This window comes from Pituophis catenifer, unplaced genomic scaffold, assembly GCF_029215685.1.
Source record: "Pituophis catenifer annectens isolate HBS135680 unplaced genomic scaffold, rPitCat1.0.hap2 SCAF_1, whole genome shotgun sequence".
In the NCBI taxonomy this organism is placed as follows: Eukaryota; Metazoa; Chordata; class Lepidosauria; order Squamata; family Colubridae; genus Pituophis; species Pituophis catenifer.
In genome coordinates this window covers 198,281,299-198,296,202 of record NW_027256881.1, presented here as the reverse complement: position 1 = coordinate 198,296,202, position 14,904 = coordinate 198,281,299, and the positions used below count along the sequence as shown (strand labels likewise).

Sequence of the window (14,904 nt, the reverse complement as noted above, 5' to 3'; positions counted from 1 at the left end):
ACAAATCCTTGATGTTAGATAAATCAAGTGGCAAGTTGCTGCCATTCATTGAGCTGAAAGGCCAAAAGGGCCAATCAACTTAGTTTCATATTTCAGTGTCAGAAATAGATAAATTTATAAAGGCTGGGCTATCTGGGCTGCTATATACTGTACATGCTACCTAGCCAAGGTACTGTATCTTGATTTCCTAGTGTGCAAGCATTTAAAATAATAAATAATTCAGCTGTTCAGCTATTTTGCTCATACTCATCTCTGAATGTCAGTCAATTCATTATTCCCTATTGCACAATATTTTACCTGGCACGCAGATGTGACTGCAACCACCATTAAATTGGTTGCAAGGGTTGGCGCACTGCTGTTGCTTGCTTTTGGCCCAAACGTGAATATCCATTGGTCTGTTTGGCAGGTTTGATACCATCACAATTTGATCTGACCCGTCGTATTTGTTGGCTCGATAAACACTTCGGGTATTCCAGTCTGTCCAGTAAATGTGTTGATCAAATAGGGTCATTGCAAATGGATAGAGGGCGGTGCTAATGACGACCTCACGGTTTTCACCCAATAAGGAGCTGCGTTCAATCTTCTGTCTAAAACAAGTAGGAAATATCAGCATTGGAACATGAAACACGAGCTTCCAACATTTGTTGAGTTCCACAGGGAAAATACTATAGATCAGGGGTGTCAAACTCAAGGCCCACAGGCCGGTTGCGGCCAGTGGGGTGCTTAATCTGGCCTGCCAGGCTGCCCTGGAAATAGCAAAGGGCCAGCCCGCAGTGCCTCTGCCAGTGAAAACAGAGCTTTGGAGGGCTTCACCCCGCCCCTCCCTTCCGAGCTCAATTTTCGCTGGCAGAGGGCTGCAGGAGGCTGTCGCAGCCAAAAATGGAGCTCAGGAAACCGTTTTCACTGACAGAGTGCTAGGGCCACCAGCCTCCCCCCCCCCAGCACAAGTGACATCAAGCTGACCATGCCCATCCTGGCCACCCAAGATCAAACACAACCCTGATGTGGTCCTCAATGAAATCAAGTTTGACACCCCTCTGTAGATCGATTCCTTATTTTTTCATTAATGTCAAGACTCTTTTGTACCCTGAACATTCACATCATTTAGTATTATTTCTGAAATCCAGGTGAACAATATACAGCAACAAATCCTTATATGAAACCCGAATCCCTTTTCTGCAGCCACTAGACTCTGCTCTAGCTGTTCCTCTGTGGCTGGAAATAAATTCCATGGTATCTCATCCAGTGGTGGGATTCAAGTAATTTAACAACCGGTTCTCTGCCCTAATGATTTCTTCCAACAACCACTTTGCCAAACTGCTCAGAAAGTTAACAACCGGTTCTCCCAAAGTGGTGTGAAATGGCTGAATCCCACCACTGATCTCATCCCTTTTAAGTTGGGAACTTATCTTATCTCCCTCAATAAAATCAAAGGGGGAGAAGCCCAGCCCTTTCAATGTAAATGACAACTTCATGTCATTGCCCCGTCAATTATGGATCATGGCCACCAAAAGGCATCTCTTCTGCTTTCAATCATAAATATTTATTTAGAATGGATTTTTCCACATTGTTATTATATGTTATGGGAGGACCAGCTGTGTGCATTAGATGAAAATGTTTAACAGTATGCAAATGAAAAGTAAGCAAATACATACAAACTTGCGTCAGCCCAATAAAGTCGCTGTTCTTCATAGTCCAGTGTAAGACCATTTGGCCATACTAAGTTGGTGCTCACAATAGCACTCCTGAAGTTTCCTCCAAGTGTTGCTCGTTCTATCTTAGCATTAGAGCTCCAATCGGTCCAGTACATGTACCTAGGGATGACACAATTACCCAAAGCTTCTTAAGTCAGAGAAATCTACTTAGCAATAACACTAGCAATAGCACTTAGACTTATATACCACTTCACAGTGCATTACAGCCCTCTCTAAGCAGTTTACAGAGTCAGCATATTGCCCCCCAACAATCTGGGTCCTCATTTTACTGAACTCAGAAGGATGGAAGGCTGAATCAACCTTGAGCCGGTTAAGATCGAACACCTGGCTGTGGGCAGAGTTAGCCTCAATAATGCATTCTAACCACTGCACCACCAGCTCTTACATCTACAAGTAAACAAAGGAAGAGCAAAGGGGCTTCACTGGTTTCTCCAATGCCTTCACTGGATGAACTGCACCATAATGTTTCCCCTAAATACTATTTGAGGGAATGTGGACAGAATATTGCACTTTTCAAACTTGGTTGAGGAGATACCCGACTTGATCCTAAACCATACTATAAACAGGAGGTAACTCTAGAGTAGGGGTTCACAACAGGCTACCCACTAATACCAACAGTCACAGACAATGACACCTTTGCCCTAAATTAAATTACAATCAAGCTACAAAGAAATGACTGTTTTACAACACTGAAAATATTCACACTGTGCATTATGCAAAGCCTCTTAAAGATTGGATATCTGAAATTAAAGCATGATAGTTCAGTCCTCTGATTCACACACACAGCACAGGATAAAGAGTGCAATTCCCTGCATTTTTGTTCTCCTAACTGAATGACAAACTAGGTGTGATGACCAGATAAAAAAACCAGTATTGTTTATTTGGAAAATAATGATGAATGGACATTCGGGCCCCTGAGTCAAATCATCTGTTGCCCAGGTGCTGTTCTGTCTATCACAATCTCATTTTCCTGTTACGTCCTGCTCTCTGATTTTTCCCCCCCTGATTCTCCTTAAGGTGTAGTCAATTGGAAAAGAGGCCTTCACAGAGACCTTCACCTATGCCATTGTGTAGAGGATCTACAGAATGGCCTTGAAGGACCAGAGGAAGAGCGACTGCCAAGCCATTGGTCAGAGAAGCAGGAATTGTGTCTGTTCCATGACACTAATTTGAGAAAATGTTTCAGACAGAGCCCTCCTTAGTTCATGCAAAGATAAAGTGAGAAAGGAGGAAAGTACATTCAGACTTGAAATATTCCACTACTATAATTGTTCCAACAAAAGCAGTCCTGATCTATATGGCGTTGGTTTGTTAAGTTTGGTCTACCATGTAGGGCTGACAAACTGTGAAAACAATACAGCAGTACATATCATGTCTGTTGATCAGAGGAAGATCCTTCATTAAAAGGAAGCATTGGGCAACAGAGAGATTAAGCTTCATGCTACTACCCAGCTCCTACGCACAACGCCAGCTGTTTTGCTATGGCACAGCTATGTTCTTCCTTTTTCTTTGAAGGATAGACATACCTACTTAGCTCCATGGGAGAAGGAAGCCAAACAAGGCTCTCAAAATGCATTGCCTAGGAATGCATTTTCAAAAAAGAAAAAGAAAGAATGAATCTGTACATGTACAAAAGGTATTAGGGTATTTCTAGTTACTAATTGGAACATTTATTATTCATCCATTATTATTTTTTTCCATGTTTTATTTATATAACACTCAATTTTTATCAAACAGTGTATATTCTGGGTACAATTATATTTTGATAGTCATATTTATACATCTTCATTATCAGGGCCGGATTTAGATGAAAAGAGGCCCTAGGCTATTCCACTGATGAGGCCCTTTCACCAGTGGTGGGATTCAATTTTTTTAACAACAGGTTCTGTGGGCGTGGCTTAGTTGGGGGTGTGGCTTGGCAATCATGTGACTGGGTGGGTGTGGCTAGCTGGTCACGTGACTGTGTAGGCGTGGCTATGTGCATAGGGACTACTCAGAGGGCTGAAAAAAGTCATTTCTGACTGGGCCTCGCACTTTTGACCGGTCCTCACACTTATGACCATCCTCATATTTATGCCCGTGCAGCTTTCTTAACAACCATGTCACTCATTTCACAACTGCTTCTCTTCACCATGGTGACAAGATAGGGCAAAAACGTAAAATGTGAGGACAGTCGTAAGTTCGAGGACTGGTCAAAAGTGCGAGGACCAGTCAGAAATAACTTTTTCAGCCCTCTGAGTAGTCCATATGCATAAAAGGATACAGCAATAGAGAGGGATAAAGGAAGGGAAGGGAAATTAGAGTAGGAGTGAGGGTAAGAGAGGGAGGAAGAGAGGAGGAGAAGGAGAAAGGAAGAGGAAGTAGGGAGGAGAAGAAGAGGGGGAGGAAGAGAAAGTAAGAAGGAAAGAAAAGAGAGAGGTGGTAGGTTTGAGGAGAAAAATTGCTGTACAATAAAAAAGATGAAAGGGAAGAAAGCCAACCCCAAACAAATATAAAGATATTAAGATAAAGAATGAATTGTTAAACTTGAAAGAATAAAAGAGAACAAATATGAATAAATAATAATTAGAAACACACATACAAACATACAATGTATTTTCTTTGAACAGAGTATTTGGCCGGTTCACAAATTTAAACAGTGTTTAGTCATTTCAATTAAATTTTCAATTTCTATATTTCCTTTTTGCCATATTTATTCCTCATCTATTTTTGTAAAAAACCAATATTACCCTTCATCCTCATCTCTAATCTTAATCAAATTCAATTTTTCCCTTCTATTCTATATTATACCCCTTCCCATTGTCATCTATTTTTATATCCATCCTCACATTGGTTAATTATGTAATATTAGTTGTTTAATATAAATTCAACATTTTAATATAAATCAATTAGTTATATAACTACCTTTTTTGTATATTAATCAATATGAACATGAATATTCCAATTATTTCCATGCAATCCAATTTCTTACAAATCAATTAATTATATTTACCAATAATAATAAACCAAATAATTTCCCCCATATATTCCTCCAAACCACAACTTAACCATTTCTGCTTTCAGAAATATACAATTAATAGTATCTCAATTATTACAATTCCCTAGTTAAATAGAGCTTTTTTTCTTTTGTGTTTTAAAATCCTGAACTCTCCTCTTTTTCCCTAAATTTCCCATTGTTTGCACCTACCTTTTTTGGTGAGGAAAAAGAAAAGAATTCTGCCTGCCTAATTTTCCAACCTTGCAGCAACAGCTAAGCAGTTTCAGTTTCGTTTCTCAGCATAGCTAGGGGGAAAAAAATCAGCACTCTTTGCAAGGAAGCAGAAGAGCCCTGAGCAAAACAGCTGAGACAAATCAGCTGAGAGCCAGGAGGCCAATTAGCTTATGCTGAAGCTCCATGGGCCAATAAAATTACAAAAAGAACACCGAACCCTTTGTTAAATTGCTGGCTCCCCCACCCCTCGCCCACCACTATTTGTTGGCAATAAATAGTGGTGCGGAGGGGCGGGGCAAGCCAGCAATTTAACAAAGGGTTCGGCTGCACCACTGGCTCTAGGGCGGCCCTTTGAAGCCCCGCGGCAAGAATTTGAAGTTTTTTTTTCCTCTAGCCATCGGAGGCAGCAATAGATTGGGAGTGGGCGGGGTAAGCGAACGGCCGGCGATCCAACAGACCAGAGAGTGAGGGTGAGTGAAGGCGTGGAAGCTGCTTTCTCCATCCTGCTCTCTTACGTCCGGAGCCGGTGGGGAACCACGTGGCAGCCCACGTGGATCCCAGGCAGCAGAACTCAGGCTAGGGAAGGGGTGGGCAATTGTGGCTCTTTTACAACCTGTGGCCTTCAACTCCCAGAATTCCTGAGACAGCCAAGCTGTCTGGAAGTTGAAGTCCACAGGTTGTAAAAGAGCCACAATTGCCTACTCCTGGCTACGGTAGGCTGGCACCGCGTGGGTGGGAGGTGAGGGGCGGGCGAGCCAGCAATTTAACAAAGGGTTCAGCCGAACCCCCTAGAGCCCCCAGAATCCCACCACTGTGTAGGCCCCTCTTGATCTTGAGGCCCTAGGCTGAAGCCTAGTTAGCCTATAGGAAAATCCGGCCCTGTTCATTATATTTAGTCAACACCATCATATTAATAATAACATGATATAATAACCTTAATGCTTAACATTTAACATCGTCTTCTTTAATGACTCTCCTCTATTATTCATTCATTATTAATTGCCCTATTATGATTGGGAAGTTGAAGTGAGAGAGAAAAGCTGTAGTGGAAACAGATACATGTTTCATTATGCAGAATGAGCAACTTACCCTTGGCAAGGATCCAAGACAATGGCCCTTGGCCGTGGGACACGAGCCACTACTGAACGATTAGATCCATCCACAGCCATTGAACTGATGGTCTGGTTGAGATAGTCACTGTAATAAAGTCTGTTGTTGATCCAGTCAAAGGCAATGCCATCTGGAGCGCCCAAATCTTTAGACGTATCAAACAGGACAACAGAGAACAAAAAAGATCTGAGCATGAAAATCATCCTAGCAATGAAAATCTTTTACAAAATATTCCTTCTTTTCTAGTTCCAACTATTACCAGGGGGAATTTGCTCTGAATCTAATGGGAAGATTTTTATCCCATAGCAAAAAAAAGAGAAGAAACTGTGTCCCTGGATTAAGATGAAGAAGACTTCTTAAGAGCTTCTACACTTCCCGTATTTTGAAAGGTACTGCCCTTGCAAACTTCATTTTTAAAAAAAGCATCACAAATAAACTGAAGTGTAGCGACTACATATTACTAGTGACAATACTTAAATAAGCAATGCAGTTCAAAGCATTATGTCTAGAAGAAAGCTCATTTGCCTGAAGTTGCAATGACCTAATTCCATGCCAAGTTAGTATTAAGATTTGTGTATTTTTACATAATTCTTAACTCATTTTGAAGTAATGTCCTGACTGAGGAAAGGTTTAAAGTTTCAACAATATAAATTGTTAGTTTGTCATAAAATGAATCAGTAGGGCATAGATGCATGAAACAAATTTCAGTTTCAATGGCATTTACACAGTAAACATGCTTAGGTTCACAACTAACTGAATATTATTAATTTTTCTTCCTGGTAATCATACTTTCAATAACTTCTGCAAAATACCTTCCAAGAAGCAGGTTACAATCCAATATACACTTTGGATATTCGTCTGAGTAAATATTTAGTTCTATGTTCTTAGAAAATGCATATGCTATGTGAGAAACTCATATCAAAGATTGGCCTGTAAGCTACCTTAGCTAAGTTCTGAATTCTGATATTTACCCGATGCTACTACTGTGGGATTACTACTTCCAGAATAGGTACTGATATAGCTGATTCTTCCTGGGCCTGTCGAAGAACTTTGGGTAAAATATATTAAACTGTTTGCACTGTCGTAGTCCAGAGCGACCGCAGTCCTTGATACGGTCATTGTATGGAATGGAGGGCTGTGATTTTCAGGATCCAGGTGCGTGCTTCTAAGGGCATTCTCCAAAGCGAAGATCAAGTAATTATCTGTTGAAATAAAACACCTCTTCCCATCGCTTCCCAGCATTCCAAATGCACACCCACACTTTGGTGTTTGCAGATCAGGAAGTGCAAAGCACAGATGGTCGCAGCCTCCGTTATTCTGTAGGCATGGATTGTAGTTGACATCCGCAGGGGCCAGTGACTGGTAATGGCTATTGTAAATAGTCACATCTCTCAACCAATCAATGTTGTCTCTTATAACTGTTGGCTGCTCAGTATTTCCTGGCTCTTTACTGGCTTGAAAGATTTTTTTCAAGTTCCTATCCACCCAAATGATAGAGTTTTCAAAAATGGTGAGGCCATATGGTGTTGGGTAACGGCTGCCATAGCGGATAATTTCAGGCTCACCGCCATCGCGAGAAATCCTTGCAATCATGTCTAAGGAATCATCCACCCAGTAAATGTAACCAGTGTTATGATCGACTGCTAATCCTCGTGGTGTGATAATTCCTTCAGATACTAACACAGTCCTGTTGCTGCAGTCAAGAAACGCACGCTCTATTTTGGGAGATTGTCCGTAGTCTGCCCAAAAGAGGTATCTGTTCTTGGGATCTACTACTATATGTCGTGGCATATCCACTGTGGTTTTAAGTAGCACTCGTCGATGAGAGGTATTTAAACGCAGAACTTCAATAAATGTTTCGGTCAAGAATGCATTGGTAAAATAGAGGTTTCCTGCATACAGCAAAATAAAATGAAAAACACTGAATTCTGTTATTATATATAATATATGCTTCAGAACCTAGTACGGTTTTATACAAAATAACACATATCACTATAAGATAGAAACTTTAAGAAAAATCCTGCAATTTAAGCTCTTATGCAGACATAGGTATATTTTAAATTGACTTAATAACAAATATAATATCTAAATGTCTAAACATGTTTAAGCATTAACAATAAATTAACATGGTTTGAACTGGCTTTGCTAAGTTTGATATACATGGCTAAATTTTACATACTTCCTCAACCATGATTGAATAACTTCCCCACTACCTTACCCTAGCTGGAAAAATAAGGATGTTCTAGAATCTAGAAGATCAACAGAACTGATAGAAGCCATTCCACATCATCATGTTCTTAGATATAATTTGGATAATTCATTGTAAATTAAGGCCAGGTACTATCCATAATCTCAGTTTAATATTTGGGAGAAAAATCCTATTGACTTCAGTGAAATTTCACTCATAGTAAACAGATGGTCTTAATATCAAATGATGTTTAGTTTAAAGATTTCTGAAAGGCAAATTCCACCAACCATTTTTGTTAATGCTAGAATAGTACTGACCTGCTACCCAATCAATGGCAATGCCACGGATCCCATTGAATCCTATCCCGTTTGTGATAACATTCATAAAATTGGAACCATCTGGCTTGATTTTACGAATTCCATTCTGGGATGGAATTCGGCTGCTGAAGTCACACCAGAAAATGAAACCTGAAGGCATGTGAACATCCACATGCAATGCATTTCTCCCTGCAAGATTAGGATTAAGGAAACATGTTGTTTATTTTTAATTTCACCATTCTAATAGGCATATGTGGTGGTAGGATTTCCATCAAACCCCGACCCTTTGCTCAACATCCTTTAGAATCCTCTAAAACATTCCTGAAATATAGCATGAAATCATCAGTCCCTTGATTTGGGATGAGAACTGAAAGGATAAAAATATGACAATTAATGTTCTATTTACTAATGGGAGAAAATCACAATCACCCCCCAAATATTAAAAATGGACCAATTGGGGCCCCTGCCCCATTCACTGTTACAGCTCTGTAACAACTGCCCATCTTCCTAAAAGTTAACCTGTAACATTGCTGAGTCAGACTTTACAATATTGGGTAAAAGTAACCCCCTCACTAGTAGCCTTATATCGGTGTCTAAAATAATCCAACAGGATTTTTTTATGATTAGGAACCATTTTTCAACTTGGACCGGAAAGTGAAATCCCTTTACTCTACGTTGATTTGCCTAAAAATAAACACTTTACTTCTAAGCAGACACTTAAAGGATTGCATCATCATCATCAATAATAATAATAATAATAATAATAATAATAATAATAATAATAATAATAATAATAATAATAAATGGGAACTGGATGACCCATTTGGGGGGAAAAAGTAGTTCCACTACTTCATTGTTTCTCTTTTTTCAAGTGTTCAAATGTTCAAAAAAGAAATTTAAAGAAATGCTATATTAATTTTTGGATTTGTCAGTTAGAATTGTTTGTGATCATATAAATACTGTGTAATATTGAATTTTAGATCAAAATGTTAATATAGCTCAGTGATGGCTAACCTTTTCCGGACCGAGTGCCCAAAGCGCTCACGTGTGCGCGTGAATGCACATGTGTGTGCTCGGACCCCCAAAATGCAATGCGTACCTGGCTCCGCCTCCCCACGCATGCGTGCATGGGCCCCTACATGCCCCGACCCGCACACATGTGCACGCATCTCCTACATGCACCCTGACCATCCACGCATGCACACATGCCTCCCCCGTATACCCTGCCCCCACACATGTGCATGTGCCTCCTCCCGCACGCACCCTGCACAGGCACAGCAGAGACCCGAAGACCAGCTGGCTGGTGGGAACACGCGCGCATGCGCAGCAAAGCTGAACTGGGAGGACGGTTTGTGTGCCACCAGAGAGGGCCCTGCCATAGGTTCGCCATCACGGATATAGCTTATACGTGGCCTGTAACTGTTTTAAAGAAAGTTGGAAGTTAAGAAAGAAGAGAATAAATTTTTAAAAATTATTTTCTTCTTTTTTTATTCTTCTGTACCTTCCCCTTGATTCTTTTTTCCTTTTCCTTTCTTAAATTTGATCTTTTGTAGAAATTTAATAAAGTATATTTAAAGCTATTTAACACTAACCTCAATGCCTCAGGAGAAGCCAATGTTTGCCCTTCGATCACTAGACCCTACTCCTTTGTTGATTCCTATCTAACGTTCTCAGCTGAAATGGGTTTTGCCTAGATTTACATAGTTCTGCTTTGTTGTCTTGAGCTATCGTGTTTCCCCAAAAATAAGACCCTGTCTTATATTTTTTTGAACCCTAAAATAAGTGCTTGGCCTTATTTTCTGGGAAGTCTTACTATTTTGGGGCACATAGAAGAAACCAGAGGAAATGGCAGGGACCGGCTGCGCATGTGTTTAAATATTTTCGGGGAGGGCTTATTTTCAGGGGAGGCTTATTTTAGCACATGTTCTCAAAAGCCCGATTGGGTTTATTATCAGGGGATGTCTTATTTTCGGGAAAACAGGGTACTAGAGTTCCAACCACAGCCAAAAATACACATACACATCTTACAAGCCCTGTGTCATAAATAAGTCACCTCTAAGAAGGAGATTGTGACAGAAAGCTAAGAGGTTGTAGTTCTCCCCTCAAAAGTTTACTCACCTCTTCCTGCCAAGGACACCATTGCTTCAGAGTGGTCAGATGTCTCTAAGCTAAATCCTTTAATTGCCGACAGCATGGAAACAACAACAAAGGAACTGTATGGAGAGCAGGTCCTATTATCAGAATTGAGCTGAAAGCCGGTAGCACAGGCACAAGAGAAGAGGGCCCCGGGCAAAGGCAGACAGAAATGCTGACAAGTCCCAACTTGGTTGCTGCAGCCATTGGAGGAACCCGCAGAATCTAAAACAGGGAGAGATAGAAAAAGATTTATTCCACGGGGATAAACTCGAGGGAGAGGTTTGAATTGAATGAGCTAATTGGAGTTTATCAGACTTATATTGGTGCAATAAATATAACTGAATGAGAGCTCTAATGTAGTTTTGTGTTTTGGGTTCTGGGTTTAAAATGAAGGTATTTTTTTTTCTCCCTTTATGTATAATGCTTGAGTATTTTTTAGAGTTAGTAAAATATCAAAACCAGAAAAAAGTGTTTTCTCCCTTTAGGGCTAAAAACAAATTGAAATAATATAGAGGATTCTCTTAATATGAATTGTGATAAAGATTAATGAGTTAACAGAAGCATATATTATTCCTCACAGCAAAGAGAAGTAGAGATGGTCAAATTCATTCTTTTATCCAAAGAAGAGAATATATCTAACCTTGTTTTCTATTCTGAGATTGCTGCCAGATTTTGTGCTTGCAATGAAAAAAATAAACTTTGATTTTGTTTTTGCTAATTAGATAGGTTTATTGTTATAGAAATGGCTTGTACATACTGTTGTGTAAAAGTAAAAAGTTGCGGTTGTAACATTGTCTTCTATTGTGCTAAAAAGAGTCGGAGGTTGGTGCCTTTTTCTTTCCTTTTCCTTCTTTACACCATATTTTCCCCATCCCCTCCTCCAGTGGTGGGTTGCCCCAGATTCGGACCGGTTCACAAGAACCGGTAGTAAAACCGGTGGGAGGCTCTGCCCACTGACCCCGACATCATCAGGAAGCTTCTACACATGCGCAGAAGCCCCCGCACGCGCAGCCCCATTGCGAACTGGTAGTATAGGTAAGTAGAACCCACCTCTGCCCTCCTCCTAGTTTTCTATTACTTTTTTTTTGCATTTTTCTTTGTATTTTAATTGTAAAATACCATGAACTAAGTGGATTTTTGAAGATAAAGGCTTTTTTTTTTTAATAAAGAAAGAATCACATATGAAATCATGGCTACTCTAGCCAGAATGCAGTGATGTTGCTCTTTTTCCCGTGCTTTATTCCTAAACTACGAAGTGAAACTGCTCCGTCTTAATTTTTTAAAATATTTAAAAAAAAAAAAAAAGTAAAATATATGATCCAAACAATCAGCTCAAAACACTGAGCATGTGAAAGGATTTTCAAAGGCTTATCATATACTTACCGTCTCGGTAATACACCCGGAGACATTTTAGTCCTGAAATGTTGTCTCTCAACACCACTTTGTTTGCTCCAGTTGACTTGTCAACCCGTTCAATGACTTCATAATCCCGGTCAGTGTAGTAGAGAAAAGAACCATAGACAGCCAGGCCCCATGGGTGAGAGAGGTGAACAACCAAAGTCATCCGATTCGTACCATCCACGTTCCCTCGTTCGATCTAGAAGAGGATCAAAATTGAATACCACCAGTGAAAGCAAAACTGGCGCTTTGAGTGCAAATCGTAAACTGGTATCTTACAGACTGACCTGAGGTTTAAAAATGATTTATCTTTTCCCTTTGCTTGTCTTGAGAAACTAAGCAATTTTTTCCCAACCCACTCCCATTGTCATCTCACCCCTTAAAGAGTTAGTAAACATAAATGAAAGCAACGTTTGAGATCAAGTTGGCACTGGGTTGATGCAATTCCATTGAAAGGTCAGTCGGAAAGTACAGTACCTTCTGAAGCCTGGGAAAAGATATGACTGCTTTAATCATTTGGAAAAAAAAGATCCTGGATATAGGATCCCTGCACATTCTGAAATACCATTTTCAAAGGTTTTTGCATCATCCCATCAGCCACGTTGAATGAATGTCAGTTTTCTTTCCATCCTTGTTTATGCATATCTGTGTTTCTTCTTGATGAAGCTGTTTTCCCTGCCCTTGTAATGTTATGGGAAGTGAAAATAGATGCATTTTATCTGTTCAAAGAAACAGGAAATCTGAAGTAGCTTTTGGATTTGTTCGTTTTAACATTTAACGACCAGAGATATTTACTACCAGAAGAAACTCAAAAAACCATTTAGGCAACCTGCTGAGAGTAACTTGTCTGAAGCTTTTCCAATTCTGGCAACCCCATTGAGTACATTCTGAATGTGTGTAAGTAGATCCATTCTTTGCCCTAACATCCGTCTTCTGATCGTTCCTGCTTTAAGGTATGTAGCCTCCTCTATATTTAAGCTGAAGACTGCTGGCAGGCAAAGATATGTAGGGACACTTCTGAATACGTACCACTCCAGTGCTTGTGACTGGCCAATACAGCTTTTGTTCCTTGATATCAATGGTAATAAACTCGACGTGGTCTAGATTACCCGTGAAGAGAGTTCTGATATCAGACCCATCCATGTTTGCGCTGGCAACCTTTGCTGGGATCCCACTATCTGTTCCTTGGTCTGTCCAATACAATTTCCTGCAACACATGTTATTTCGGCAATCAAAAAACAGGGAAGGTATGGTGAATATATCTTGTTCCTATTAATCAAAATGCATGGGCATTGGGAGATTAATTCAAAAACTGCTATCACATACTGAACGGTAAAATTTACTGAGATTACTACGGCTTCTTTTTTTTGGATCTGTGTAAGTAAACAAATGGATATATGCACAATCCTACTCTGAGGAAGAAAGCATACATTTGCCCTCTAAGAAATAGTCAAGTTTATATAAACCACAATTGCCATTCAGTTTGATCACACAGAGATAGGCATACAGCTAAAAGAGAATTGTAGCTGTTGTGGATATTAACAATAATATTAATAATATTAACAATAATATTACTAATAGATTTTGGTATATTTGTGGAGAAGCTCTGGAACACATTTTAGAGTTAGGCTATGATATCCTCATTCAAATCTTCCAAGATTTAATAGTCTTCTTTCTCTTTAAAGTCCTTGGAAAAGAACAAGGGCAAAGAGGTTTCATAAATGCTCTGCTCATCCTTTTTCCTTTTTGGTTTGGGTGAACAAAAAAGCTCTGCTGATTACTCATCACTGTAAAAAGCAAAGAGTGAATGAAGTCAGCTCAGTTGGAACCGTCACCACAAACAGCAGGAATACTTTGACCAAAAGACTATGGAAGAGCAGCTTCCACTTCCCGCTGTTATGAGAGAAGCAAAGGCAACATACATTTGATAAAAACCAATCCAGAAGTTCGGTTAGCATACAGTGCAGAAAACAACATTCATCAATCCAAAATGTATCAGTCATTTATTACTAGTCTAATAGAAACCCACAGAAGAAAAACATTCTGAGCAATTTGATGGTCCTAATCAGGGGTGGGCTTCAAAAATTTTAGCAAGGGATTCTCTGCCTGGTTGCTGGGTGGGCGTGGCCATGGTGGGTTTTGCCTAGTCAGCCTCCTGCACCATGGCAGGGGGGTGTTTTTGCACTCCCTGGGCTCCGGAGGCTTTTCTCAAGCCTCTGGGAGGGCAAAAATGGCCTGCCCAGGCTCCAGAGGCCCTCTGGAGGCTGGAAATGGGCACGATTCCGGCCTTCCAAAACTTCCGGTAGGCCCATTTTTCACCCTCCCCGAGCCTCCATGCACACCCTGCACTTACCTGCATCCAAAACGGGTCACGTGGGGAGTCCTGGGAGGGGCGGGGTGGGGTGGGTGGGAGCAGCCAGGAGTGGTATTTGGGAGTTCTCCGAACTACACAGAATCTTAGCAAGAGGTTCTCCTGAACCCCTGCGAACCCCCAGCAGCCCACCCCTGGTCCTAATGTAAAGCAAGGTATTATAAATTTTACGCTAAAGATAAACATTAGGCTATGTGAATAAATGTAAACATAGAAATAACCTTTCTATGGTTATTTCTAGGTTTTTCTAGGAAAAACTAGGTTTTAGAGACAACTCAAAAGCCACGAGGAAGGAAGGAAGGGAAAAGGGCAAAAATCCAGAACACTATAAAACAAATATAGCCATGTAAGCCGTTTAAGCTTCAAAATTCCTCCTCTCGTTCCAGTGAAAGGAAAGGAAAGCTCCACCAGTTTGAAATGGGAGTAAGGCAACAGCTTGTTCCTGGTTCGTTTTGAGG

At 40.3% G+C, this 14,904-nt stretch overlaps 1 protein-coding gene across 1 annotated transcript in view; it reads right to left on the bottom strand.

Annotated features, from left to right (window-relative positions):
• Positions 1-14,904, bottom strand: part of LRP2 (LDL receptor related protein 2) — a 147,734-nt gene that overhangs the window by 49,773 nt on the left and 83,057 nt on the right. The window contains exons 35-42 of the mRNA XM_070956918.1: positions 13,105-13,282; positions 12,061-12,274; positions 10,660-10,899; positions 8,542-8,730; positions 7,008-7,928; positions 6,016-6,181; positions 1,656-1,814; positions 298-587 (exon numbers count right to left, since the gene is read on the bottom strand). Coding sequence (XP_070813019.1) covers positions 298-587; positions 1,656-1,814; positions 6,016-6,181; positions 7,008-7,928; positions 8,542-8,730; positions 10,660-10,899; positions 12,061-12,274; positions 13,105-13,282 — 2,357 coding nt within the window. The remainder of the gene's footprint in view (positions 1-297; positions 588-1,655; positions 1,815-6,015; positions 6,182-7,007; positions 7,929-8,541; positions 8,731-10,659; positions 10,900-12,060; positions 12,275-13,104; positions 13,283-14,904) is intronic.